The 27,859-nt window shown below is 34.2% G+C and overlaps 1 protein-coding gene across 1 annotated transcript in view; it reads right to left on the bottom strand.

Annotated features, from left to right (window-relative positions):
* Positions 1 to 27,859, bottom strand: part of PSPC1 (paraspeckle component 1) — a 41,640-nt gene that overhangs the window by 5,537 nt on the left and 8,244 nt on the right. Inside the window, exons 5-7 of the mRNA XM_032188067.1 lie at positions 23,257 to 23,341; positions 22,248 to 22,356; positions 3,684 to 3,741 (exon numbers count right to left, since the gene is read on the bottom strand). Of these exons, the coding sequence (XP_032043958.1) occupies positions 3,684 to 3,741; positions 22,248 to 22,356; positions 23,257 to 23,341 (252 nt within the window). The remainder of the gene's footprint in view (positions 1 to 3,683; positions 3,742 to 22,247; positions 22,357 to 23,256; positions 23,342 to 27,859) is intronic.

The raw sequence follows: 27,859 nt of genomic DNA, 5'->3' as shown, positions 1-27,859 counted from the left end.
CAGGATTTTAACAGTAAATATACAAGAACTGTTCTACCAGTATTAATGTTACATGCTGATGCTAGACTAATACACTGCAATACCATATAAAAGTGATATCAATGGTGGCACTCAACTTTATAATGAAATATTTGTAACATGATATAAAGAAATCTTGCATTTAAATGCATGTTATTATAGTAAAAGTACCAGAAATAAAGGAAGTTTTGTTGGAATTTAAAGTCACAGATAAAATTCCTTGAAAATTCTGATTCGCTGGAGGAGGGAGCAGAAAAGCTTAAAAACCTTTTTGGCTCTTCTGGAGAGGTCATTTGGTCACAACACTGAGCTAGAAACCACCACTGCCAGCACCCACTAACACACTTAAGTGAACTGCATTCAAAACGTTTTTTCATGCTGTAAGAAAAAGTCTGATTATATAAATCATTTATGCCTGCTACTATGAGATGTCAATCTTTAAGACTGGTGGCGATGCACTCTTTTGTCCCCACAATGGTTATGCACACTCTTCAACCAGAAGTGCGCATCTGAAATTTGATAATAAAAGAAACCATGCCTTTGGAATCTAGAGTATATTTCAAGTCATGATAATGCATACATAAAAAAAATAAATCAAGAAATCAAACGTGTTTGCCAGACTAAAAAAAAATTGTCATTTTATTTCAAAAATCAGCCTCTCACCTCTGTTCATAACTTCTTCAGTAATGTATATACATGTCCACCACTGTAAGCTGGTCACTGAGCACAAACACAGTACCAGGATTATCTGCACTTACGCAAAACTGCAGCTGTATTACCAGCACTGAGCACCCATCGCAGCAGTCACTGAGATCACTACATCAAGATACTGCTGCTAAAATCATAAACTTAGACTCTATCATACACTTATATCAGAAAGTGCTGCAGAAAGTGCTGCACAAGTTTATTAGAAGCAATAGGGAAAAGTATTTTAAAAAGCAGTACTTGCCTGAGCTTAGTCCTAAATACATCAAGACCTCTCCCTACAACATGGAGCCAAAATACCAGCATATTCAACCCAGATCGTTAACTACCCACAAATGTGAACAGTTCATTTAGCAAGTAAATATTGTGCTGTAATACAAGACGAAATTATAGCTGAATAGCCAATAAAACTATTTTTCAGCATCAACCATTCAAGGACCTCACATGGAAGGAAAAGGAATCTAAATTGCTAAAATAAGGAGAAACGTCTATATTCAAAGGCTAGAAGTGCCCTAATATGACTGTCATGTTGGCAGTACTCAGTGCTGGTAGTGAAAAATGACTAGAGACAGTCAATGCTCAATTACCTTTTATGGCTTACCAGCCTGCTAATTAAACTTAGCCAGCCAGCTACATATGTAGATGATGTTCACTAGCCTTCAACTGCAAGTGTTTTTACCCTCTATACCACACAAACATATCCATACCTCTTCCAGGGTGACATCAAGTTCACAATACTGTTATAACAGTAAGCCTCACTGCACTATTAAGCCATTTTCAAGCTGTAAGTTCTGTCAGAAGGAAGGCTGGGAGTGTAAATACAGGGAGAGAGCAGGGTCCTGCACAAGTTCAGAAGAGGCTGTTAGAGCACCTTGATCTTCAGATGTGCCAAGGTTTGGCACAGCTGGCAATAAGTCACAGTCAATAGCCCTCAGCAATGCAGAAATAGTTCCCAAAAAGCTATTTTTTGCAGGTTAGAGAGAGATTTATTAACTACTCCCAGCACTGCAGATCTAGTTAAGTGCTGTGCTGTGGCTTCACAGAGCCTCTCAGAACTTGTTTGCTGCAGATGATGTAAAACTGAGTGGTCCTGCACAGATCAACCCAACACTAGTTAAACCCATCTCAGAGGTATCTTGCTTTCTAATAACGCTATCATGTAGGTTTTTCCATTACTAAAGATACTCCAGTTCGCCACTGTCCCACATTATGAAAAGGTTTAAGTGGCACATGGAAAGACCAGTTAAAATTAAGTTACAGGTCCAACAGAAATGTTACGTGAGGAAGGAAGTTAAGATCAGAGATTAAACATCCATTATTCAAAGGTTGCTTTGTTTTGCTTTGTAATTATTCATTTGTTTTGAGTTTGGGGTTTTTTGGTGGTTGGGTTGCTAATGGTCTGGAAAAAAAGTCTCTATGCAGAGTTTTCCTAAAATCCAGCTACTGTAAAACTATACACTTCACCTATTCAGTACGGGTTATTTCTCCCTTTTTAAAATAGCTGCTAGTTGTTATGGCAATTCCTTCTGAACCTACATATTTATTTCTAACAAGTTTAAAATCTGAAGTCATAGCAAGAAACCTACAAACCAAAACAATGACGGATATCATAGTTAAGCATTTAAACTTCCTTCTAGTGGGAGGTGTCCCTGCCCATGGCAGGGGGAGATGGAATTAGATGATCTGTAAGGTCCCTTCCAATCCAAACCTTTCTGTGATTCTATGAAAACCTGACAAGAAAAGTAAGGGGCTGGGAACTGACGACTGCTATAAATACTTATTTTACTAAAAATACATATTTTAAATCTGTATAATAAAAGCATACCCTATGAATCTGGAAAACTGGTGTTAGCAGTTTCCACAATATCAATAATTACAAAGCCTCCTAATTGAAATTTTCAAGTAGAATGCGCTGAAACAATATGTAAAAAAAAATGTAAAAATGCAGCTATCAAATAAATGCAATTTATGCTTCAGATTACTATTTCTAGATAATTTTATCTTTACAAGAATTTCTGTTAGAATTATTTTAGCCTCTTCATTTTCTGCAAATGAAACAGCCTATTGCCATTTTGTGGCTATGAATGTTTCTCAGTCAGTGAATGCAAGTGGTGGATAACGTATTTGAAATGGGGACTGAAAAAGTACTTTAGTCTATAAATTTACATTACTCAAAGTCATGCTGCAGCATTTAGTGAGCTTTATATACACTTTCAAGTTTAAAATACACAAAATACTAATTTATTATTTTTTTTATAATAAATCAGGGAGCCTCCTATAGATATATATTGATAGTTAATAGTTTCATTTTTTAAACATTCTTAATTTCAGTCTTGTTTAAAAGCAGATATTCTGATTTAGTAATATTTCAAATAGTTTCAGTCTGCAGATACAGAACAAATACTGATGATGAAGAACATACTTTTTTAGATTTCACAGTAGCAGTTTTTAGCAGTGACAGTACTCTAAACCACGAAAATGAACTGAGAATATTTGCAAATAGAGACTTGCAGTAAGCAAACAGGACACCAACCACCTTATTTGCTAAACTTCTGTGAAGTACGTCACCAGGAACTGACCTATTTTAAGGTGTAAATCATTTTACTGCTTACGCTTACAGTCCCAACTTTTCTGATCATGTAGTCCCTCCAGAAGAACACTGAGCACTTTCACAACTGAACATTACTGTATTGCATCATATAATTTCTAGAGCATTACCCTGCCTAATGGTTTCTCTTGACTTTAAGATCATTTTCTTTCTCTTACCAATTTTCAAAACATACTTTTCAGAGAAAAACAACTGTTTTGAATAAAAATGTATCATTTTTTTTCTTATTTCCTAATACTATTTACTCGATTTTACCAGTAGTTGTCACCAATGAATAGTGCTTGAGTAACATGTACAGTCCCAAAGAAAAACAAATTTTACATTACAGAAGCCTTTTCCTTCAGATCCCTACCTCCCATGTTTATTGCTCCACGAGGACCCATATCACCCATTCTCATTTCCTGTTCTCTCTGAAAGTAAACATAGTTTTCATGATCAACCTATCATTCTTAGAACTTAAAACATTCCCATATATTCCATGAAAATAAAAAATCTCAAGTTTCTAAAGTTCCCGTTAATTACAGAACTGTGCAAGGAATAAAGTTAAATATACTGCCCTATTTTCATAAATATCAAATGTAGAAGTTCAATATTACAATGCAGTACATTTTTTTTGCATAATGCTAAAGGTTAAATATCACAAGTTTCACTTATCAGATACAATCTAAAGTTTCATTAAAGTTATGTAACCAACTGAAAATCAATCCATCTTCATTCAATGTTCTTCAATAATCAGCAGTATATTTATATTATCAATAAAGACATCTTACTACACTGTTGCCTAGAGGCTGTGGTTTAATAATACAGTCAAATCTGTCTTTATGACTCAAAATTGATGGTGTTGACTGCAAACCAAGCTCTGATGTGTTACGGTATATAAATTCAATCTGCCAATTCAACTTTGTTCAAAAAATTTTGACTTAACTCAATTGTGGTACATTTTTGCTGTCTCAGTACAGACACTGGCCGTGTTTTTGAAACTAGCATAAGAACTTACAGCATATCATGCATTTAAACTAAATAGACAATTAACATGTGAAATTGATCCAGATTTAATCAATGCTCAATTATCCAACAGCAAAAAAGTTCTGACATTACTATCATGAGCCATGTCCTGCTGTGAAACAATATGCAAAAGTTATCACTTAAGGGAAAACAAAGCACACCCAGCACAGATAATTCCAAGGAAGTTTGGTATTACTCTTTCTATCAGAAGGATGAAATAGAAATTTCACAGCTTGTGAAAAACAATGATGCACCAAAAAGAGGTTGTAATGAATTTTCTGTAAGAATGTTAAAGTATATTCCATCATCAAATGAATATACACACATTAAGAACAAGCGTATACAAAATAAATTTACCTGATTCTGAAAATTTTTCCACTTGCGATTTACAAGTTCAGACACATTTTGGAAACTGTTCTGTTATCCCAACTGAATTTTTGCACTGAATATTAGTCATGTCAAACTGCATTCATATTTTTGTTATTGTTGTTTGTTTAAAAAAATCAATTTCACAAAACTTGTTTTAGTTGAAACGTGTTTTGGGATGTCAAAAATTGAAGGTCCTCTGTAACTGCACATCTAAAGCAACAATATCCAACATTTGAAAGCACAGGGTCAATAGTTTTGCAAAAATATGCTGGTATAGGAAATTATCATAAGATGTATGACAAAAGGATCTTGAGTCAGTGACTTTGTCTCTGGGAACTTGTATTAACCTAGGAAATGTACTTAAGATTTTTGGAAGGATTATGCTTTAGCGTGGAGATGAAAATGAAGAAACATAAGGCCTTGTAACTAAAAGACATGAGTTGAATTCAAGGTCCAGCTACAAAAGGCAGTTGTTGAACACTTTAATCAGGACTTCTGACACTAGAACCTATGGTAGATTTCATTTATAAAAGAACATGCAATGACTTTGTCAGATCCTTCACTCCAACGTCAACCGACATGAAGTGAAATCATCTGATTTCACTTGATCCTACTAGGATCAGTCACATAGATGATTTCACTTAATGTCTGTTGGACTTGGATCAGTCACATAGGCAGCTGCAGAATCAACAGGGTCGTATGTGATATTAGTCTGTTACTACACCTCAGCCCTGACATCAAGAGGCAAAAGGAAAAAGTGGGATTTCATCCCTAATGTCAATCACTCAACCAGCATGGCAGAAAGACACCATAGCTACCAGTTTATATCAGTTGGATTGTGCATGCACATGTGCATGGCCATAAATGTGGGTGAAAACAGATTTCAGATAAAACACAAAAAGCTGAGAAATATTATTTAGCTATGAGTAATGCACTGGATTTTGAATTATTGCACATAACCTACTTTGGGGGGGCTTCCAATTCTTGCAATGCAAAGTCAGGACTGATGCCACTAGAAGATTCAGGGGTTTTTTGTTTGTTTGTGTGCTTTTTTTTTTCCCCCCTAAAGCGAAACATGCCATACAAGGCAGGGCCAAGTACAAAGCCACTTAAAGGATTTTTTTTTTTTTTTTTTTTTTTTTAAGTACAGAGCTAGAAAACTCTACTACTTGCTAAAATTTAACTAGTTTTCTTTGCAAAGAATAAAAGCACGAGCAAGCTATAATATATACTAAGATTCCTCCACACAATAAACCACTTTTTTCTTAGCTTGAAATTCTGAAGGTCTTCAGTTAGCAGTAAAATAAAAAAGCAAGAAGGGTGGAATTGACACTCACGTTTTGTTGTTACTCTCGTGTGACCTTTGTAACAAAACCCACAAAGTTATTACTTGCCATTTGTAGCTTTAACTTTGGTGTTTTGTAGTTTTAACTTTGGTGTTTTACCATATAAAAATATTTCAATGGTAGACTATAGACAAATATGTTTCTATGAACATGCCTTATGGTCTCTGCTACCTATCAACATGCCTACAATAAGTATTATTTCTGTTGTTTTATGTTCACAATTCACAGCATTTTTGTACGTTTTCAGCATGGGGAAGTTATTACGTAGTTATCACAGAATTAGCACATTTAAGATAAATCTCCTGTTAGAGAAAATACAGTAACTGACAGAACATATCAAGAATGTGATTAAATGCTTACATGCTAACTGTTAAAACATGTACTTTTACATTTACTAAAGCTTTTATTTGAAGGAATCCCTGTAACAGAAAATACAGCCCTATCCCACACAAAATGTGACCTAACAGTTTTTTAACATGCGAGTATGAAGGAGTGCAGGTAAGCCTGGTCAGCTGTTCTCTGGTATTTGCCTAAACTAACAGAGAAATAAATGCCAACAGGTGGTTTTGACAGAGTAGCTGAACCACTGCTGGCTGATATTGTTGAATGTTACAATGAGAACAGAGTTTTAGAACGGAATTTTCTTCGTAGGGCTTCTTTTCCTCCCCACGACTACTCGTCTTGTTTAGTAGCAGCCTGCTTCAGCCCCTCCCCTGAAGCCAACCCCCAACCACCCATTACAGGGAGTTAAAATTGAGCAGCAAGAGAAAGGAGAGTTAATTTTTTACTAGAGAAATCCATAGGGAAGCAGTTAACCTCTGAAGTCAGCAGGTACCTGGGAAAACAACTTAAACTGGAAGAGAACAAGAAAAATGGGTGACATACAGTTACGAGGGCAACAGTTCTACAACAGATGTGTAGTGAGGTACAGCAATCTTTACAAATAGCCTTTAAAACAATGAGTAATACCCTGTTTTCAAATTACAATTCTTTATAGTATCCTTTATAAACCCTTTTTACCTTTTCTTTAACTCAAAACAAAGTTTTCCAAGCCTGTTGCATGATTCTCATATTACACAACTAATGTAAACAAACCTCAAAAGGGTCCCATTCATCTGAATAATTGGCTTTTAGTAAAAATGATGGCAACTAGAGCACCATACTTTCCAATTACTTCAGATGCAAGCATTAAAATTTGTATTTCCTTTTTTCCAACTCCTTTAAACATTAACTACACCCAAACAAAAATACTGAATACCTTTTTCAAATTACATACACATTGTGCATTCAATATAGTATAAAATTTGTTTTTTTTCTAGGTATTATAAACAAGATTTTCTTGAGCACTTAATGTTTATCACGTGCAATGTTCCTGCACCCCAATAACCACTGACAGCAGCAGTCAGAAGCATATAGAAAATTGCCAAGATGATGCTTCAGTTTTTTAAAAGATATTAGTATAGCCTTAAATAGACTATAAGAACACAAAACTAACAGTTTTGGAAAGACACCTGTGATGAGATACAGTAGAATGTACCAAATACAATTCCTTTCCCACACTGAAAATAAAACCACTAGTAGTTATAAAAAATAATATACATATTAAACTTAACTGATAAACTGTTACTTCTGTTTTTCTGGAAACATGACTTTCAATTATGCCAGACTAAAGAAATTAGACTTTTTCTCCAAATGAAGCAATACTCATGGTAACAAATTGTCAAAAATGTATGTCTGTACGGTTGAATATTACAAAATAGCAAAAAGCAAGGTATCAACATAAATATTAAGAAGTGGCCAAACACTTCCAAATTCGGGTAGAGGTATGCACTCACCTTTCAGCTAGGGGCTAAGGAATGGTAACCAAAGTAACAGTAAGGCACAGCATCAAAACAATGCCTTATCAAAAAAAGAACACTTACCACATCAACTTAGGTTTGCATATTATAATCATTAACCTAATACACAGTTATCCAAGTTCCGAGTGCACACAGCAAAATATAATTCACACCGATGTTGCTATCTGTTCTCACTGAAGTGGAAACTGAATTCATCTCCCTAACAAACTTTATCTGACAAACCAGGTAAGACATTTCTGTACCTTCCTATAAATAATTTTCTTTTATAGTTTCTTCTTTCATTAAATTTTTTCTAGTTTAAGAAAAACTTTCATTTCCAAAAATGATTTCCAAAGTCTTCACCAGGAAGCATAAGTAATTTTGGAATAATTTTCCTTAACCCTTACACAAAATCATAATTTATACAAAGACATATTTTAAACACAAATTATTTAAGTGATTAACAGCACTGGATAGGCACTCAAAAATAAGAGCATATGGAACACTTTTTGACTATACACTATTCACCCATTCCTCAGAATGTTTTGCCACTTCAAGCCAGTGATTCCAATGTTCAGCTCACTGGAAGTAATATTGCCAATGAGGAATTAAAGAAAGAAAAGCTTTCTCCCACATCCAACCCCTATAACCTTTCCCTCTGAGGTTTATCCATCAATTAAGACTTATGCACAAGATTCTGGAATTTATAATATCACAAAATATTGCACTTTATTCTATCACATGAAAAACGATCTTATTTCAAAACGCAAGACTTTTGTGTGTTCCTCAGCAGTGTGGCCTAAATCCAGAGCTAGTCCTTCCTCTGAGATGGGAGCTGTACTGGGTGATTGCATGGAGCCTGAACAACTCGGCATTTCTACAAACAGCTCCCACCCAGGCAATTGAAAATAATAGTAATAATAATAATAAAAAAGCTCCCTTCCATTACACAGAATTATACATGTAAATACATTAAACTAGATAACAAGAAAAGTCTATGCAGCTGCAAAGCATACAGTATACATGAAGCTACATCAAAAAAAAAAAACACCACAAAAAGTAATTTTTAAATACAGAATCTAATGAAAAGAATTTTCATCACGTTTAACAATTGTCAACAGGACTTGGTCTTTGTGAAAAACAAAGCAACAGTGCTAGAGCAGGTGATTAAAACCAATTTCCTCCTTGGCAAGTCAAGTCATAAATAGAGTTAATGGAGATGACTCATTAGGTTAAACTATTAAAGAATATGTACTGCAAGAATCAGTAAAAACAGTAACGTGCTCTGCATGAAATAAATGCAAACATGTTATTCCAGTAAAGGCTGCAAGTTGGAAAAACATTCCTAATGATAGCAAAAATGAGTATTTGGCTGTTGAGCAAAAAATTACAATTTCCCTTATGGAAAAAAAAGATACATGGTTAATTCAGTGCATTTTTAAGTACTTCCATTATTTCAGTAATATTGTGAAGTGTTATTAAAACAGGGGAATTTCTTTAAGAACTAATGAACAGCAAAAGGATAGGAATAAGTCATTTAAACCAGCATTTTTACAATCTGATCGATTCTCTACTAAGTATTCACATAGGAAAAAAGTTCCATGCTCTACATCTTTCTCTCTTTTCTCTTTTGGGAACAAACGAGAGGTTTTCAACTTCTGCATGACCTTCCCTTGCTTCCCTTCTACATCTCTCACACAACACTGAGTATCTGAGGGCATCTCTCAGCATTTAAATCCCACAGAAACAACAAAAGCACTTGAAGTAAGCTAAAAATATTTACTGCTTTTTAAGATGAAGCTTTTCTTTAAAAAAGTGTTCAAATGTTTTATTTCTAACAACTTTTTAAATTACTTCCTAGTTAAATATTGGGTATTTAATGAATGCTCTTGAAATTATGTTACAAAATGTGCAGAAAGGCTAACAGCATAATATGAAAATTGCCAGCCTTAACATACCTTGTAACGTATACTAGAACATTTTATATGGGATTGAAGTGGATAGGACAGTAGTTTATCACGGAACCTCATTACCTCTGTAACATATACATTAGCGCTGGCTGAAAAACTGAAGACAGAAATGGGAAGAATTGTTCAAGCACACATGCCTCTATGGTTCAGATTCAGAAAAAAATGTTTTAAAATAAAATGTTACATGTTCTTGTAAATCCACCTTTATTTTAACATCTGATCTTTACAAGAAGATGATGAAAGACTGTTTAAGGTCTTCCTTTGTCTAGGTAACAAGACCTTCCTTTGTTAGCTCCTACTCTCCAAACCACACAGTTTATTTATTTTGGTCAGGACTTACGGTGTTAAGTCACTTTGATCCTCCCAGTTTCTTTGTTTTTTAAGCCACCCCCCTACAGCTGGGCTCAAAACTAAATCTGAAGTCCACTTCCTTCAATCATCAATCTTTACGTGATGTTAAAGTCAGGCCTACATTAGAAGAGAGTTTAATGTCACTAATGTTACCCACATTATGACATTTATGGGACAAATTACCCATTTAATAATCACATTTAATAAATAAACCCCTGAAATAAACCACTATTTAATAAAAAGGACACAGCCACTAGCTAATTTAAAACAGGTTTAGCTGGTCCACAAACTAGCTGAAAAGTCCCTCAAATATGTAAGCACTGAGGAGACTGGAAAAATATAGTAATGTTTTACTAGACACTATAATGAAAATCTCACTGTACACGTTAACGCTCAAAGACTGTCACCTATAGCAGCTTCAAAGTTATGAGTGCAATCTGCTAAGTGTTGAAAATATTCAAGAATGCACAACCATTACATTCTATCAGATCTCAGATACTGCTGCAAGAAAATGTAAGACTAGTTTCAACGTGACTTGTAAGATTTTTTTCCTCAGCCAAGGAAATTTTTCATACTTTCCAAATACACCTGCTATTTATAAGATGCGGCAGAAAACATATTCTTTAATTTATAATGCAGAAGAGACAATACTTTATCTACTAGATTTTACTTACATTTCAGGTGTCCCTTTCTCTCATTTGATTCTTTTTAAATCCAAAATTTTCTAGTTAATCCCATCTCTAAGAAAGCAAACCTGTGATAGCTTACAGAACATGAGTATATACACTTATACAATCAAAAGTAAAATTCAAATAACTATATTATAAAGCAAATACATAAATGTATCAAAAACATGGATGAAAACACCACCATAAAAAGGGGATTTTTTTTTCCCCCTCAACACCAAGAACTCCCCCAGCACTCCTGCTATTCAACAACCTCCATATGGCACACTGGGTCTGTTCCAGACTGGAAAAGTTTTTCAGCTACTACTACACAATTACAGAAAGGAAAACTCAGATAGCTTATAAAGAAATATTGATGCAAGAAGGCAACCCAGGAGCTGAAGTTGTTTCAGAAAAGTCAACTGAAAATGGATAACATCTTAGACTGAAACATGTCTGCAGTAAAGAGTCATTGTCAGTAAATTATTAGATAAATTACTGTCAGAAAGTGATTTTTTTCAAAATTTAAGTTTGGGGGAGAAAGTTAAAAACCAGATTACGAAAGAGACAAAAATACTTGCAACTGTTACACAAAGGAGAAGTTTTCTCACTCCTACGTCACGAGAAGCAGAAAATAACCACTGCCCTGAACTATGTGAAATAAGGCAAATGAAGCAGAAAAAAAAATGAAGTAAAAAAAAATGAATAGTTGTTTTTCCATCTCAGAGCAAGAAAAAGAATACTTAGCTTCTGAAACAGAAAAGGCTCAGAAGATTTTTAAGAGACTTTTTTTTCCTAAGACATTTATTGGAGTTTGTCATGAAGACAGCTGATAATTCAGATAATTCAGGCACTGATTTGGATGCTGAGATATTCACACATCTTTGATATTAAAAACTGGTCATAAATCACGATTACAGAAGTTGTCTACGTTCCTATACCTTTTTTTAATGTCTTTATCTTGTGATCTTACACACTAAACTTGAGAACTGCAATCTTTTACCAATCAAAGTTTCAATAATTTGAATAAAAGCACCAATAAATATAATATAAATAAAGCAACAATGTTCATTAAAAAGCTTGTGCTGTTTTTCCTTTAGGTATTTTATCATATAAGATATCTTATATGATAAAATAATCATATTTTAAATATGATTGTTTTATAAGATATATTATAAAATATCTGAAGGAAGTATTTACATATTTATATTTTATAAACATAAGTTCTGCAACTTTGCTTCACACGAAACTCATATTTTCAGAAAGCTTTATTACAGGCCAAAAATTTCAAGTGATAAACTGAACTTGTTACCAAAACCAGGAAATAGTCCAAAACTAGCAAAGATGTACAACAGAACGTATTCTGATTCTACAGCTTCGTTCCAAATTGAGATGTCTTATCTGCTTGTCTTGTAGTTACTTGCTGCTTCTCTGCATTTTAATACTGTATTTAAAACATTGCATTGATATATCATTATTTCCCAGATCTGCCCACACCCACTTCCATTTGTTATACAATAAAATACTGTCTAAACAGCATCACAAAATAAAAAGTTGACTGTAGTTCCTCATTTTCTCACAACCTGTGGAAAGTGTTATTCAGCAACTAAAAAAATGTATACAGATGGCAAAATCTGGCACCAAACAAATTGCATGTAAACAAGAATAGCTAGGAAGAAAATCTAAAGAGTTTAATTACATGCTCTAATCAATCACCATCGCCTTATCTGTTCAGTTAGGGGAAAGCTTACCAAATCCCTTCACTGTCTATGGCTACACAGATGAAGTGCTGAAGGCATAACGGCAAAGAGATTTCTTTTTAGATCTGTAAACTATTTGAGAACAAGCAGGAATAGAGGTATTCTGCCCTTGATCTAACTAACACTCACAAGGAAGGTAAAATTCTGCTTCTCAGCATTTAAAGGTAAAGTTCAGAAATACTTTTCACAAAACAGAGATGCTAAGAGAAGGTAACTGCTTCAGCAGGTTTGGAAATCCTTCCCCACCCCCATGAAAAAAGGGAAGACATCTATCTAAATCTATATATTACACCTGATATCAACTTCCTCATTACAACTCTGTTGATTACTTTGGTTTCATGGGAGCTAAGAACCACTTCAGTTCCACTGAACTAATATCTTAAAACGTTTCCTTTTTCTATTACATTCATTTTTTGAATAGTAATGAAATGAAAACATGAAATACATTTCAACATCAACAATTTACTATTATTATTTTTAAAGGCACTTAACTATTTACTTACCTTCTGTAAGCAATATCGACCAGTACCTCCCAGTTTACAATTGTTACATGTAATCACTTCACAAAATATTAACGGTTCCAGAGCCTTATTAAAGAATTCTATGGTGCAGCTTGTCTTTGAGTTACTCTCTTTTTTAGCTAAAGAAATTGCATGTGAGTAGGTAAATATCAAAACAGACTACGATACATCCATGGAAACATGAAAGATCACTTACTTTTACAGAACCAGTTACATTTAACAAGTACTCCACAACTCACCCTGGCAGGTGTGGAGTTGGAGGGCTGTCTAACCAGTAACAAAGTCTGGGCTAACTGTACCATCATGCAAAAATCCACAAGCATTTAACCAAAAGTTGGGTGTTCTAAGCCAATGCTATATTTTACTTTTCCCATATATCGAGTTTTTGTTGCACATGAAACAAAACCAGCCAAATTATCAGAATGAATACTGGAATGTCCCAAAATGGCAATTCTTCCTAATTGCAAGATGAATTATAAGATGAAGCCAAAGATTACTTAGAAGAAAAATTAACCTGCCAAGAACATACTTGTATCATGAAGTATGTGTTCAATGTAAAAACAACTATTTTTTACTTTGAATTTGAAATACAACATTGGAAAATCACCTTAAAACACTTCCAAAGCAGTACTAGTTATAGCCATAGATTTTTCTAACTATTATTCTTTTCTGGACTTACGTATTAACGTGTTTTTCCTCACCAACTAAATTGTGATTAAATCAAAGTCCAATTGTAGATGCTATTCAGTAACTGATCTGAGTTACCAGGTGACTAGGATATGCAAATAATTACAAAACAAAAGTAGAATGGCAAGGTTTTAAACCAAGACAAAAGCATGTTCTCATCACTAGAAAAAGATCCTGTAGGACAAACTTCTAAAAAACACATGCACATCTTTTGTATGTATTATCAATGTTCCTTACATTCAGGATAGTTAAATATTGAAGATCTTATCACCAAAGTTCTGGCCAATTCACATATACAGCACTTAAGGTATATTAAACACAAACAAAAAAGCATCAATGAAACTTCCTGGCATGAAACCAGGCTCCATATCCCTCCACAGCTTCCCAGTGAGCTTTTTTTTTTTTTTTTTTTTTCTCTTTTTATTACCTGGAAGCCTTTACTGTGAAACTAGAGGAAGATGAGGTAGTCTAATCATCTGAATAAAGAAGGTTCTGATTGAATAAATCTAAATACTTGGTACCTGACAATTCTAGTATTTTAATCAAAAGTTTAAGAAACTATTCACTTGAACAAATCAAAATGGATTATGAAAAATATTGCCTTCTAGTTCCATATACAGTAACCCTTGAGCTACGGAGTCTGCTTTCATCAAAAGTTTTGTTAATACGTACTACAGACCTAGAGTTCAAAATCATGTAAGAAACAATAGGAATGCCATTATAATGGGGACAAACAAAAATGGCTGGTTCTTGCCTAAGCAATATACGAGTTCTCAAATTGATGTTTAATAATTCAGAACGTAGGTTTCTTCATCACAGAAGAGACACAAGCTAACTTGTCACAGGCGTAGCCATCACCAGAACCGCCTTCAGCACCACTAGAAAAGGCAATGTGCTTCTTGTCATGTACAAAACACAGCTAATACAAATGCTCTTTCATCTTACACAACACTACAGCTAAGTTAGAGAGTCCTTCATTACCTGTTGCAGGAAACTGTGTTTGGAAAAAATTATTTAAGGTTTATCACTTAAAGAAAATTTCATCAACACCCTTTTAAAACCATGAAAAGTTAGTTTCCATTAACCAAGATGGTAACTGTTAGTTGAAAATGTGCTTGTCTCTTGTTTTCCAAAAAACACCGCTACTTAAAAAAAAAAAAAAGCTAACTCATCTAACATTATTACAACAGATCTATGGAAAACTGAAGTAGAACTTTAAGAAAAACTTTGATAAAACTTTGAACTTCTTTGATAGAAGACAGAAATATTACTTAGATTCCATATTCCTCATGGAAGATTTAGTAATCCAAAACAAGCATTAGGTAATGAGGTAAACCAACTCAATGCCTATACTTTAGAAATGAAACTTGTCAAGGATTCATTAGAGAAACCGTACATGTTTTAAAACAAAAAAAAAAAAGGCATTCAGCCTGATATCAAAAGACAGGCAACCTCACCAAGGTGAGCACTTTTCCAGGTCTCAGTTTACTGAATTACCATTGTTACAGTCCGCTGCTCTGCCAGCTACTGAACCAAAGCCTTAGAGGCTAAGCCGGTCAGAGGCTTTCTGCTCACACTAAGACAGAAAAAAGCTACTCAGAAGGCACTGCACTTTGAGAGAGAAAAATCATCTCTTATACATGATCTCTCCTCAGACTCAGCAATCAGATGCATTAATAGGTTTCCTCACATCAAAATACACTATTTCTACAGACTCACTTCTCACTCCTTTGGTGTTTTGCTCTTCCTTTAATACAGACCCTTTGCATAAAGACCAACTTTTCTATGCACAGGAACTTATTTTGGCTGCAAGTCCCAATGCCACAAAGTAGAATCTCAGGATTCACACAGGTGGATGAGTCCAAAATAGGTACTGAGTAGACAATTGAAAGTGATAGTTAATCTCTTCTTAGTCTGTATAAATACATGTACAAGCTCCGAGTTAAACTTAAATCCAGTAGCTGAGGAAAAGAAAATGAAAATGATTAAGGCAAATATTAATTTTAGTTTCTTCAAAATATGTACATTTATCAACAAAACAATTATGTTAATGCATGACTTTAAAAAAAATATTTACCAAAGCCTCATTCTGATATGTCAGAAAACTGAAGAACAATGCAGTATTTAGGAAACTTTGTTAGGTAGTTTTTTTTAAACTTGTGAGCTGTGACAGTTTTCAGAAACTACATTAAATACATGGATTATAGTCTTATTAAATTTTCTTTTTAAAAGATCTTTTCCATATTCATCTGTAAAAACCATGACATAGGGAGAAACTAGGTAAACAAATGGAGTATTGTACAAATAAGCATGTGTGAACGCAACTGGAGTCCTTCCATTAGTGAATCATCAAAAAAAAAAAAAAAGCATCTGCTCTAAGGCCTCATGACAAACTAAGACTGATGAGAATTTTGCTGTTGTATAAAAAAGATGTTTTTCTGAAGATATTTTAAGTTTCTTGATCCATCAGTCTTACTGAAAGAAAGTTTATAAACAAAAATCTATAAATCAGAAAAAAGTCCATATCAATTACTGCAGAAGAGAACAAAACTGGGAATGCTTACAAGGAATAGTACCACAACACCTGAATTTGCACTGGAGATTTATGCACATTTGACAGCACATTAAAGAGCAAAAATTAAGAATGGTCATTTGTTTTGTTTGCAAGTTCACTTGGAGTAATCATTAGTATGTTCTAAAGTGATTTGTGCAAGCATGGTAAGCTGACTGCAACTGAGTAGAAGATAAAAACTTTAGTTTCCTAAAAATCTATAACACAACTCAGCACAGTTAAGGTTACCACATTACCCAAAATACTCATAGTTCACACTTACTGAAATATAAAGTTACAAATGAAATGGAACACTGCAATGATTTTTTGCTCCATTGCTGGAAAACTACCTTAGTGGTATCCTTCATACAAATCGATCTAGAAAGTCAATTATGAACCATCCTAAAACGGTCATAAAATAAATGCCAGTTAAAATCAAAAAATAACTTATTCCACAAACAGCTTTGGTATATGTACATAAGCACATAGTATACTACATTAAGATGACTGAAGTTCTGCATTGATTTTTTATGCAATGTCTTTTTGTACTAAAAGCAGATATCACAGTTAAATAGTTTCCATACCAACATTATAATTAAAGGCTGGAAATAATTTTTCAGAATGTGTGAATTGTAATTCCTACCTAAGGCAACAAAATATGTATCTAAAACACCAAGGGGCAGAAGGAATGCAAAATTGTGTTATCTATCTAAGAATACGTATCATTGCCAGCCTGGAAAAAAAAAAAAAAGTGTTACTGCCAAAACCAAGACCACCCACAAAAACACAAGCTGTATTTTTATAAACTGCTTGCTGAATGGCCTATGCTGCCTTGTGCACAGGAAGAAACTTGATCACTGAAGTAAAATCACTGCCAAGAAAGCAGGAATCACTTGTCAGCTTTTTTTCTTAGTTCTAAGGATTTGTCTTTCTCCAAGCTAGTTTCTTTCACCTTATAATATTTTTAAGGTGCCAAATGAACTGCTTTCTTTTTCCACAAGTGTATGTATGCTGGATTGCAAAAGAGGCAATTCAGCTCTCCCAAACAAACTTTATAAAAGAGTTTTTTTTTTCTTTTTATAATGCAGCTTAATTCTATAGCAGTTCGTTTAGAAACAGATTATAATCACATAACCTGACAAAATTTCACCACCCTTAGTTTCACCAAGTACACTAGGCTGTCAAGACAAAATAAATTTATTAGTAGGGAACAGATCAAAATTGAAAAGACGTGTGGAAATTGTTATCAGTGAATTTATTACTGGAAATCTGCCTTTGTTTTGTTTTTAACAAAGAAAGAATTCTGCATACAGTGGGAATTCAGATTTCCTATATAACTGGGACTTTGGAGCATAACGGAATCAGAAGATGGAAAAAACACAGTTTGATTCATTAAGGAGTCCCCAGGAACAAAAACTTATTGCTGTATTATGGAAGACTAAGGAAATCTAATCTCTTCTCCTCTCAAAAGTATCTAATACTTGTATGGGGCATCCCTAAGATGTATCACTGTAGGCTCAAAGTAGTTGGAAAAAATAAATAAAAGGGAAGCTTCATTTGTGAACTCCTGCGAAGGAGGACAAAATTCTTAGACTAAATACATCAAATGCATCGAACTACATCAATCAAGTTTCTTGCATGGCTGAAGCTACGAACTTGAATGCCGTTTTAAGATGTGTTTTTTTATCTCTATGTTTTCCATGACCTTGCAGCTTTTGTTTCTCCACTCGTCTTTGCTGTTGAAACAACCTCCACTGCTTCAGCATCTGCCACTTTATGCTCGTACTTGCTACATACCTGAGCAGTGAAGCTTCGAAGAAAATAAAAGGAAAGCAAACCAATCTTCTAGAGTTTGCAAAAACTAGATGAGTAAAAAATGAATTATGCATATACGAAGTCTTACACAAAAGAGCAGTAAGCTTTTAGAAGTTAAAACTGATAACCCTGCAACAGTTTCTTACCTACGCAAGTTACACTTGAAAAGGGGGAAGTTTCCTTGTGGGGGTGGGAGCAAAGAGGAAAGAAAAAAAAAATCTCACCACTCTCTTCAAACCATCAGTAGGAACAGCTGTAAGCTGTCAGGCAGTAGTCTAGCTACTGTTTCATCACATAAAATACCCACCTTTACAATATTTTGCAGTATTACCAGGGAAATAAATATGAGCTACATAAAAACTCTAAGACTATAACTTCTACATATTTTGTTCTCTTTTTGTAAAGACTTGAAAACTATTTCAATACACTAAAATAGATCATTCCCTTTTCACTCTAAATCAGTGGCATCAACTAAAAATAATTCCTGGTACTGGAATTATTTAGTGAAAAGGCTCTGATTCAGAATTAACAATATCTCCATAAGCCATTCATGATTTGCTAACCATAATAACAGCATTTACAAGTACTGTGTTTTAATTTAAAATATATTTCTGCTGCTGAAAAATAAAATATCGTTTCTAATCTCTATCAGCAAGCTCCTCTTTTAGCAAGAAATACATATGCAAAATAAAATTTGACAAAATACTGCAGGAAAAGTTTCCTGACTAAGCTATCATGGAATTAGAATGGATATAGAGAGAGCTTTAGCAGCAGATTTCAACTAACAAAACTTTAGAAAGCGGGGTGGAAAACCCTAAACAATATGGAAGAGTTTTTAAGTAACTTACCTACTAGTGATCACTCAACTAGCTTGATAAATTGCCTGGGCATCACTAGGCTGTTCACTATACAGTAATAGTGTATTTTTTAATATACAACATGATAAAGAATGCTTTAGCAACTGAAAACACTTAAAAAAAAAAAAAAAAAAAAAAACTCTTTTCTTTGAATCAACTAACTAAACCAAGTAACTGGCTTAGCTGACCACAAGACATTTTTCAAAAGAGGTAATACTGAAAATAAAAGTTTAAAAAATTAGAAAAAAGATACAGAAAGAAACTTTAAACAGGAAAGCCTAATACAGCAGCCTTATATGACAAGTTCCACATCTGTTTGCCATTGCACTTACCATGTGTCCTCCTTTCATACTGAACAGTAAAAAGGGATAGGATATAAGTGAAGGAAGCTTACTTTTCAAAGCTTTTAAGAGATAAAAACAAGCATTAGCAAGTTATCATTTTCTTTCTAAATACATGGTTGGCAGAAGATTCTAATACGTTATGGAAGTTATGCCAAAAGAGTTTGAGATCCAATACGGTAAAAACCATTCCACCAGTATCATAAAATGCACTGCTAAGAAAGAAACAATTTTTAAACCCTTAAAACAGAGAATAATTTTTTCACTGTATGCACAATGGTAACAATGGGACTAGGAGAAACTACCAGATGAAGTCTGTTTACAGTAAATAAAGTTAAGAATACATCAAAAACTTCAGCTGTATTAGAAATTCTACTAAATCAAAAAAAAAAAAAAGTATCATTGTGCAATCTCAGAACTGGTTTAAAATTCTTATCTGTTTCAAAACACAAAGGCTTTTTCAAACTCCCATTCATACATTACGACTTAAGTATGGTTGTCTAAAGATATGTTAGAATGAATGCTTGTAGAATGATAGGCCGTCCTTGTTAGAAATAATTGTTAAAGTAAAAATATATCACTTCCAATTTTAATTCCTCATCTTAAGGTTTAAAGGACACTACATGTAAAGTAGAAGTTAATACAAGACCAGAATACTTATTGTATATGCCACTTCAAGTTTGCATTATGTTAAAAATAAAACAGCTAACTCTATATTCTTGTATACAACTTGTACCACTTCTAGTAAGCTTTTCACTGCACCGCTGCATCTATATGTTCTTGCAGTGCATTAATTCCAGATGAAGGATTTCAGTAATCAACTCTGTGGGAGAGTTGCACACACTCTTCCAAAGCTTTCTTCCACCTTTACTTCTCTGCTCAAAAATTTCATCAGGTAAAAGTCACAAAAATTATGCATAGTGGTTGAAGTGCTTTCCATCTGAACCATTCCTCTTCCCTACTTATGCTACATTTTTGCCCCATCTAGGCACAAAAACTTCAACAGTTTCTATTCATGCAGACTTAGGAATTTAAAAATGCACCAGCTGAAGGATGGCCAACCTGTAGCAAGCAATCCAAGCACAGAAACCATGTAACCTTATCTCAGCTGCAAGAAGCAAACCAGCAGAGCACTTGCTGTGGCCAATGTTACCTGCTTCTCCCAGTGCCTTAAACTGCAGGGTTTAGGCCACTACCTCCTGACAACAAAAGAATCCAAGGGAGCTAATCCCATCTCATCCCTGTGGGATGGCTCCCCAGCTTCCTCTTCCTGCAGCTCTCTGCAGTGAGCAACATGGATCTCCTGGCTCTGGCACAGGACGATTTTGACACACAGTTTATATGGTCAGGAAGTTGTACTACCCCAGAAGATGTTATATTAGAATATTAACATGCCATGAAATCTCATACTTGGCACTGCAGAAGTCGGGATCACAGAGTATCACTTGTAAATTACATCAGATGATCATTACACGCTATTTCACAAAATATGACAGTTTACTATTAGGTTGGAACGCACTAAGGGACGTAAGTATTGAATTCTTGATCTTCATCACCCCCAAAGGAATTGCATACTTGAAAGCGATTTTCTTTTTTTACAATGTGAGCACATACGGAAAGAGAAGATTGACTATTTTTCTACTGCAGGTTTCTCAAACACAATCAGTAAAATCAAGTGGTAAGTTAGTAATATCACAAAGGAACACTTTTGTTTCCCCACTATCTTTACTAAAAACGCTAAGAAAAGAAGTCCTGCAGAAAACAGGAAATCATCTTTTCTAACTACTTCTCTTAGAATGCCTCAGAACATATTTAATATAGTCTTCTCAGTCCTACAGGAAGTGTTACTGTACAAAAAGTAGAACAATTAGTTCTTCTACAAAGCCCAAAATCAGAAAGTAGCTGAGAAACTAGCACTTTGTTTTATGCATCAAGTTGTACCTGTAAAGAGGAGCAGAATTCTCCCAGTGACTATAATTAAAATAGTATAAACAAGTATTATGTGGATCACTTATTCGTTGCTTCCTCTCTAAAAGTAGCTTTAGCAGTAAAAGGTATCCCTCCTACATGAAACTAAAGCATTCCTAATACAGGTTGTGCTTATTTAATTGCTTTGGTTGATAGAAATCATACCCTTGCCCAATATAGATCATCCTGAATATTTAGAAACTGACTACTTTGATATCCCTATTTTGCTAGTCCTTCAGGATGAATCTTCAAAGGCAGAACAGACCTAAATTACTAATATAAGTAATGTAGAAATTATAGCGAAGAACATTCTTAAACGATCTTTTGGTCTCCTTTGGTAAAGATCTTCATATTTTCATCTTCAGTCTTACAGTAGGGTCAAAGGGGAGAGGGATTTCAGGCTCCTTATGAAGTTAACATCGCCCAATTTATTTCTGAAGTGTATTATACTTAATAAATTCAGCATAAAACAAAATAAGCAATTCAAACAAACTAACAGTTTGAACTGCTTTAAAATTTAAAATCTTCAGTCCAAATAGGGCACCCCCTCATGGAAGCATTAGGTATTCCCATGACTCCCACTTAAATTCAGTAATTTTACAAGAAAAAATAGTTTCCTGAATAAAAAAGGCAAATGATTATCTGAATACCTTCACTTAACTGAAATGTTGCTTCACCAGATTGTAGGAAAAGTGTGGTGTCATCATACAAGAAAGTAACTACATTGCTAAATTTGTACCATTCCATTCATGAGAATGATGGAATAGTGAAGGAAAGACTGTAAGTAAGAGGGCAGCTTGATAAGATAGACTGAATATAAAAAAGTACAATGTATTTTCAAATTTGACTTTAGTCAGGTAAAATTTACTTACATTATCCATGAAATTTGTCTTAAATCCTCCCTCCTGCTGTCGTCTCAGTTCCTCCTGTTCCCTCTGCCGTAGCATCTCTTCTTCACGTCGTCGATGTTCTTCCTCATGCCTAGAATATTTTTCAAAAACTATGTCAACTCAGACTCATGACCTGTTCACACTCAGTCTCAGGAGCTAACATCGAGCACAAACAAAACTAGTCATTATTTACTTTTTTATTCAGTGTAAGGAACTAATCCAGTCCGCCTGATAGGCTTATTATTGAAATATTTTTGTTCAGCTGGTTTACAGGTATTCACAATACCAGTATATTCTATAACCGTTCTTCCAGCTACAGCTTACCTGTTCTAACTGTTAAGCAGGTTAAAACACGTCCCTTCCTTCCCAGCCCCCTAACAAGTTACTACAAATTAAATTATTTCAATACTGCTGGAAGCCGTATTTTTTAACTCTGTAAAGCGTTTTGTTCTTCTCTCATCTATATTTCTGATATTTAATATAAGAAGTGCTTAAGTAGAAATCCAAACACACATGTTCAATTAATATATTTTCTTAAATTTTATGAATTTAAAAATGTTATAAATTTGCAATGCTACTGTTCCACATACACATGAACACCGCTAGATCTTACAAGTGTGTTCTACTACACAGCTATGCTTCTTCCATCAGATGTTCAAAGCAAATAATGATATGAAACATTTATGTGAAAACATTTCCAAGCTAGTTAGGCTCGGATATTTACAACAGAACTAGCAGAGCTGAAATGAAATGAAAAGTACTAGAAATAGTTGCAATCATTCTTTCATATTAGCATAAATCACCACTTTTCTGTGGTAGAACATCAACGGAAACGTACCACATCATGCTTTTGAAACACTTTTAAATAGCAGAAATGTTTGTATTTCATATTAGAAGTTCTACACTCTACAGTATCTAAATTCATGCAGGCTGACATCAGCTGTGTCCTTTAAATTACTGCCACAACTTCACACAGTACAAGACAGAATACCTCAATTGTATCTGCTTGCGTTTTTGAAGTTCTTGATTCCGAAGTTCTTCCAAACGCCTCAATTCTTCTTGGCGTCGCATGAGATCTAACAGGATCAAAAATGTAATCAAGATGAAAGCTCTTAATCTACCATATGGAAACTTAAAAAACACTACTGCCATCAGATTATCCTTGTTGTATTCAATTTTAAAACAAAAGGAGTTTCTCGGTGTATTTAACTAGTTCCTTCCCATAAAATTAAGTTTAGCATATGAAAAACCACACCAGACTCAAGTCTCACAGAATCATGGAAAAGTAGAGGACTGGGAATGCTTCCAAAGCAGATTATGGAAACAGAAATTTGAAGCCCTCAAACAAAGCAAACAGTAGGAAAAATGAATCACTTAGAAGATGTCCTGCTTTTACATCTTTGGCAAGGCATCAATGCTGTGCACTGCTAAAGTCACACTAGCAAGAAAACAAATACAGTACATGCTCTCCACTATCCATTGCAAACAACTGCATGGCACATCAAAAAAAAAATGAAGTGTATGTCAGGTGCATGGGATCTGAGCCTCCATAGAGATTAATCACTTGACCATGCTTATACTGACTTACAAATGCCTGATCTTTAACGCCACCAGAGAGAATAGCTATATGGTCTAAAAAGCAGGTCCCAGCTAAAGGTAATACTGATTTCTCCCTGGAAATTCACACATTCTTCAATGACTATTAGTTCTACCACTCATTACAATAAAAGCAGTTGCTTGCTTTTTCTATCTTCATACAACACTGGCCACAATATTTACGGACACCATGATGAAAATTCCACCCTACCACCTATTACATGTTTTTTATGCTTCAGATCAAATACTCCACATATTTCTATGTTTTTCTTCACTACATTAACTAAAGCACCTTTATTAGCTATACAAATCATTTTCAAACTTGCAGCAGCATATATTACAATTTAATCTTTCACACCAGTACTTTACCAAAATATTACTTGTTTTCTTTTAACAAAGATTACCCGATTTTTACTAGATAATATCCTTATTGACAATAGAAGTCCTTTCTCTCATGCAAATTTTGCAGGCTTGCTTTTCTCCCATTTCTTCTGAAAAATCAACAGAGAATGAAGATTCACTCATATCACAAAGCCTGAGGGCTGTGTCTTTTGAACAGCACATGCCACAGCAGACTTGGCCAATGTTGTATTCAAGGAGTGACACAAACTTTTTAAAATAACCTTCAGATTGTTTCGGAATACAACTGATTTTTTTTTTAGTTAATTTTTAGATTGTTTCATGATTTAACTAAGATCAAGAATCCATCTGTCCTGTCCTGCATTCAATATTGCCCACCATGGAAAAAGATTATTTCCTTGTAAGTTGTCTTTACTTTCTTTCCTATTCATGTAGCATTCTTTTTTTTTTCTTTTTTTACATTAATACACTGAAACTAGATTTTTTGCCTTCTATCACTAATTGCTATGAATTTATTATTTAATTCCCTTTACTTTAAGTTGAATAGTCCTAGTTTTCCCAGTCTCTAAATTTTTTTCAAGGCATAATTATGATTATTGCCGTCCCCAAAATTGTTTGTACTTTAAAGGTCAGCAGAACAATTGGATTCAGTACCATTTGTCAACAGCAGAATCTTGGCACAAAGCTTTACTAGCCAAATGAAAATCCAGATGTGGATGTTCAGGCTGTGCACAGAGCCACTCATATTAGAAGATCTGCAATGCTGGTAATTCTGAGCTGACATATGTTGGGGACGGGCCCTTTCCCTGAACAGAAATAAACCTGCACTAAAGCAGATAGCTGTGATAGAAGAGCCAGAAAGCATGACTATTAGCTTCAGTACCTTCTTGTGCTAAAAAAAAAAAAAAAAAAAAAAAAAAAAAAAAAGTCTTCAATATTCAACTTCCTGCAGAGCATAGGACTGAAGGTTATAGAAAGGTTAAAGTGTACTTTCACCTGAGGAATTAATCCTGCAAGCAAGAATAACAAATCCAAACAGATTAGGTTGTTTTAGCTATTTTTTCAGATTCTAAGAATTGAAAACAAATGTCTGATTTCCATATAGCCAACAAAGAATGAAGTTTCTTGTTACATTTAGTCAAGATTTCCATTATTTTGATGAACTACTTAACCACCATTGTAGTATTTACAAAAGCCTGAAGCATGCCAGCAATATGTAGATCTGAAACATCATGCCAATTTACTTACACATGGAAACATGTACTCTGCTTTACAAACCACTTCTGACTCAGTCTGTCAAAACATGACACTTAAAAGTGAAAAATTACACATATCAAAAGAATGAAGTCTCCCTCTCCAGCGTTAATACCACACCATGAAAACCCAAGTATTTAAGCCAGCACATTCTAGTGCAAGTCCTCATAGCTTTCATAAAGCAATTTTTATAAAACTTTTCCCTTCATCTGCAGAAGTATATGGACTGGAGTAAACTCATCCTTCTCGCTCCTGACAACTACTATACTGCAGCTTTACGTCTCATATTTCAGAATAACTGTTTCAACACACTTTGAAATCAATACAAAAACATTAATTCTAGGTTTTGATGCCTCAAGTCTCACTGTATCTTTGTTTAAGTGCCTTTCTTAAAATTATCTCATTGCTAATAAATATTCTTGTTATGGTCTGAACCACCTACTCCCAGAGACAGTTCAGACCAGCAAGTTTCAGAAGCAGCTAATGTAAAAATACAGGAAAAAATAGCTGATTTTCATATACCCTGAAGCTGGTAAGAGAAAAAGAAATGGAACTAATGTTTGCTAACCACTAGAGCTTGGCAAGCCATATACCTGCATGTCAATAAGCAGAAATCTAAGTATCTTAGCAAAATTCCAAGTTGTTTAGTATGAAGCAGAAGCACTCTGCTAATCAAGGAGGACGGAAAAAAACTCTTCCCACAGTAAGAAAAAGCACATTTCCTCACTGGAATATTAGCACCAAAACTATTTGTATTCTAGTGGCGCCTTAGCAGGAGGAGTAATTTTTTTTCTTTTCCATATAAAGAAGTGGATCTTAATATCTATTCAAAAAATGAAACAATTTTTCCTTCATTGTCTCTAAAAGGAACCCTATTATCCATGGAACACACCAAACCTTTTTCTCCTGATTTTTACCATTAAGATCTGTATTAATAACAAGCCACTGTCTTATCTCAGTTTAGAACATGATTCAGGCATGATATTTAAGAAAGATATCCCTAACCTTGCCCTCAATTACAGGCAACAGGTAGATGAATACTGAAAATAAGTTATGAGTAATAACTCTCGAACTGGATCATTAGCACTGCCAACTAACAATTAGTGAAGCCAATGATAAACATATCTAAACTGAATTTCAGCACTGAATCATCTTCACCAGTATCAAATAGTCACACACAAAATTAAAAAAAAAAAAAAGTATCTAATAAATGCAGGCTTGATTAAAAAAGGATGGGGGAGCACCATGTATTATGTGCATTGTTATATCACATTAATATTCCTTATCTAAAATATGACAATTTCAGGTGCTATGACAACTATTTGGCATTTTAAAACTGGTTTTGATTTTATTATGCTCTGTATTTCAGTACAAGTTCTCATAAAAACATGCATTCTTATTAAATACCAGCACACTGGTTTAGAAAAAACAGGCTAGATAAACTTTTTCCTAATGACAATTTCCATTTGCAGCAGAACTTGAATAGTGGAATACTAAATAAGAAAACACAATACGCTTCTTTAAACTCTCTTCCAGTTAAGATAATGTTTTAAAATTGATTTTAAGAGACTATGAATTTATATTCAATGTAACCAAGCAAACAAAGAATGTAGGTGACTTTAATGCCACCAATCTAGTGAATATCTTTGTCCACCTCATGCAGGTATTTTTAATGCCATTCAAGTCAGCAGAAAAAAAAATAAGATGAACAATTCTCACAGAGAGATGCTGCACTATCAACAAAAAAAATGTTAAGAGTAAAGTTCTAAGTAACACCAAATAATTGCAACAGAAAGTTTGCATGAGTTACCTGGGTTTAAATTTTGAAACATTACTACTTAAAATCTCAAGAACTTCAAATACCTTTATAATGACAAAGCCTATTCAGACTTTCAAGTTAGTTATTGAACAGTCATGATTTAAGGCTAAGGATAAGAATCTTTTTAGTCAGCCACGATCTCCCTTCATTTAAGACTTTTTAACAAGTTAAAATACTTCAGCGTTGCATTTGTGCAAAGAACCTTGAGAAACTGAATTCAAAATCTAAAGTCTTTGCAAAATCAAAAATCAGGACTCAGAAGTCTTGTAATGTGAACTAAAATCAAATGGTTTTCAAAAGACCTCAGCTGAAAAGCAATACAAAAAGTAGCAATTGCATGTCTACAACATTTTGGGAAGTGTTTTGGAGAGAAGGCTAATAAGCAGAAAGTACCAGGTACTTGCCCTCCTACTGCCATTTTCACCCAACTCCATTCTGAAAGGTAGGGCTTGTAAACAATTGCTGAAGGGCTTTCTTTCCTGCAAGACCAGGGAGAAAGCCAGCCCACATAATTACAGAAGAGGGACACATGATTTCAGGATTTCAAGAATGACTTTAAGAATGG

This window comes from Aythya fuligula, chromosome 1 (genome assembly GCF_009819795.1).
Source record: "Aythya fuligula isolate bAytFul2 chromosome 1, bAytFul2.pri, whole genome shotgun sequence".
In the NCBI taxonomy this organism is placed as follows: Eukaryota; Metazoa; Chordata; class Aves; order Anseriformes; family Anatidae; genus Aythya; species Aythya fuligula.
The sequence above is the reverse complement of the archived record's forward strand: the minus strand, read 5'-3'. Positions and strand labels throughout refer to the sequence as shown.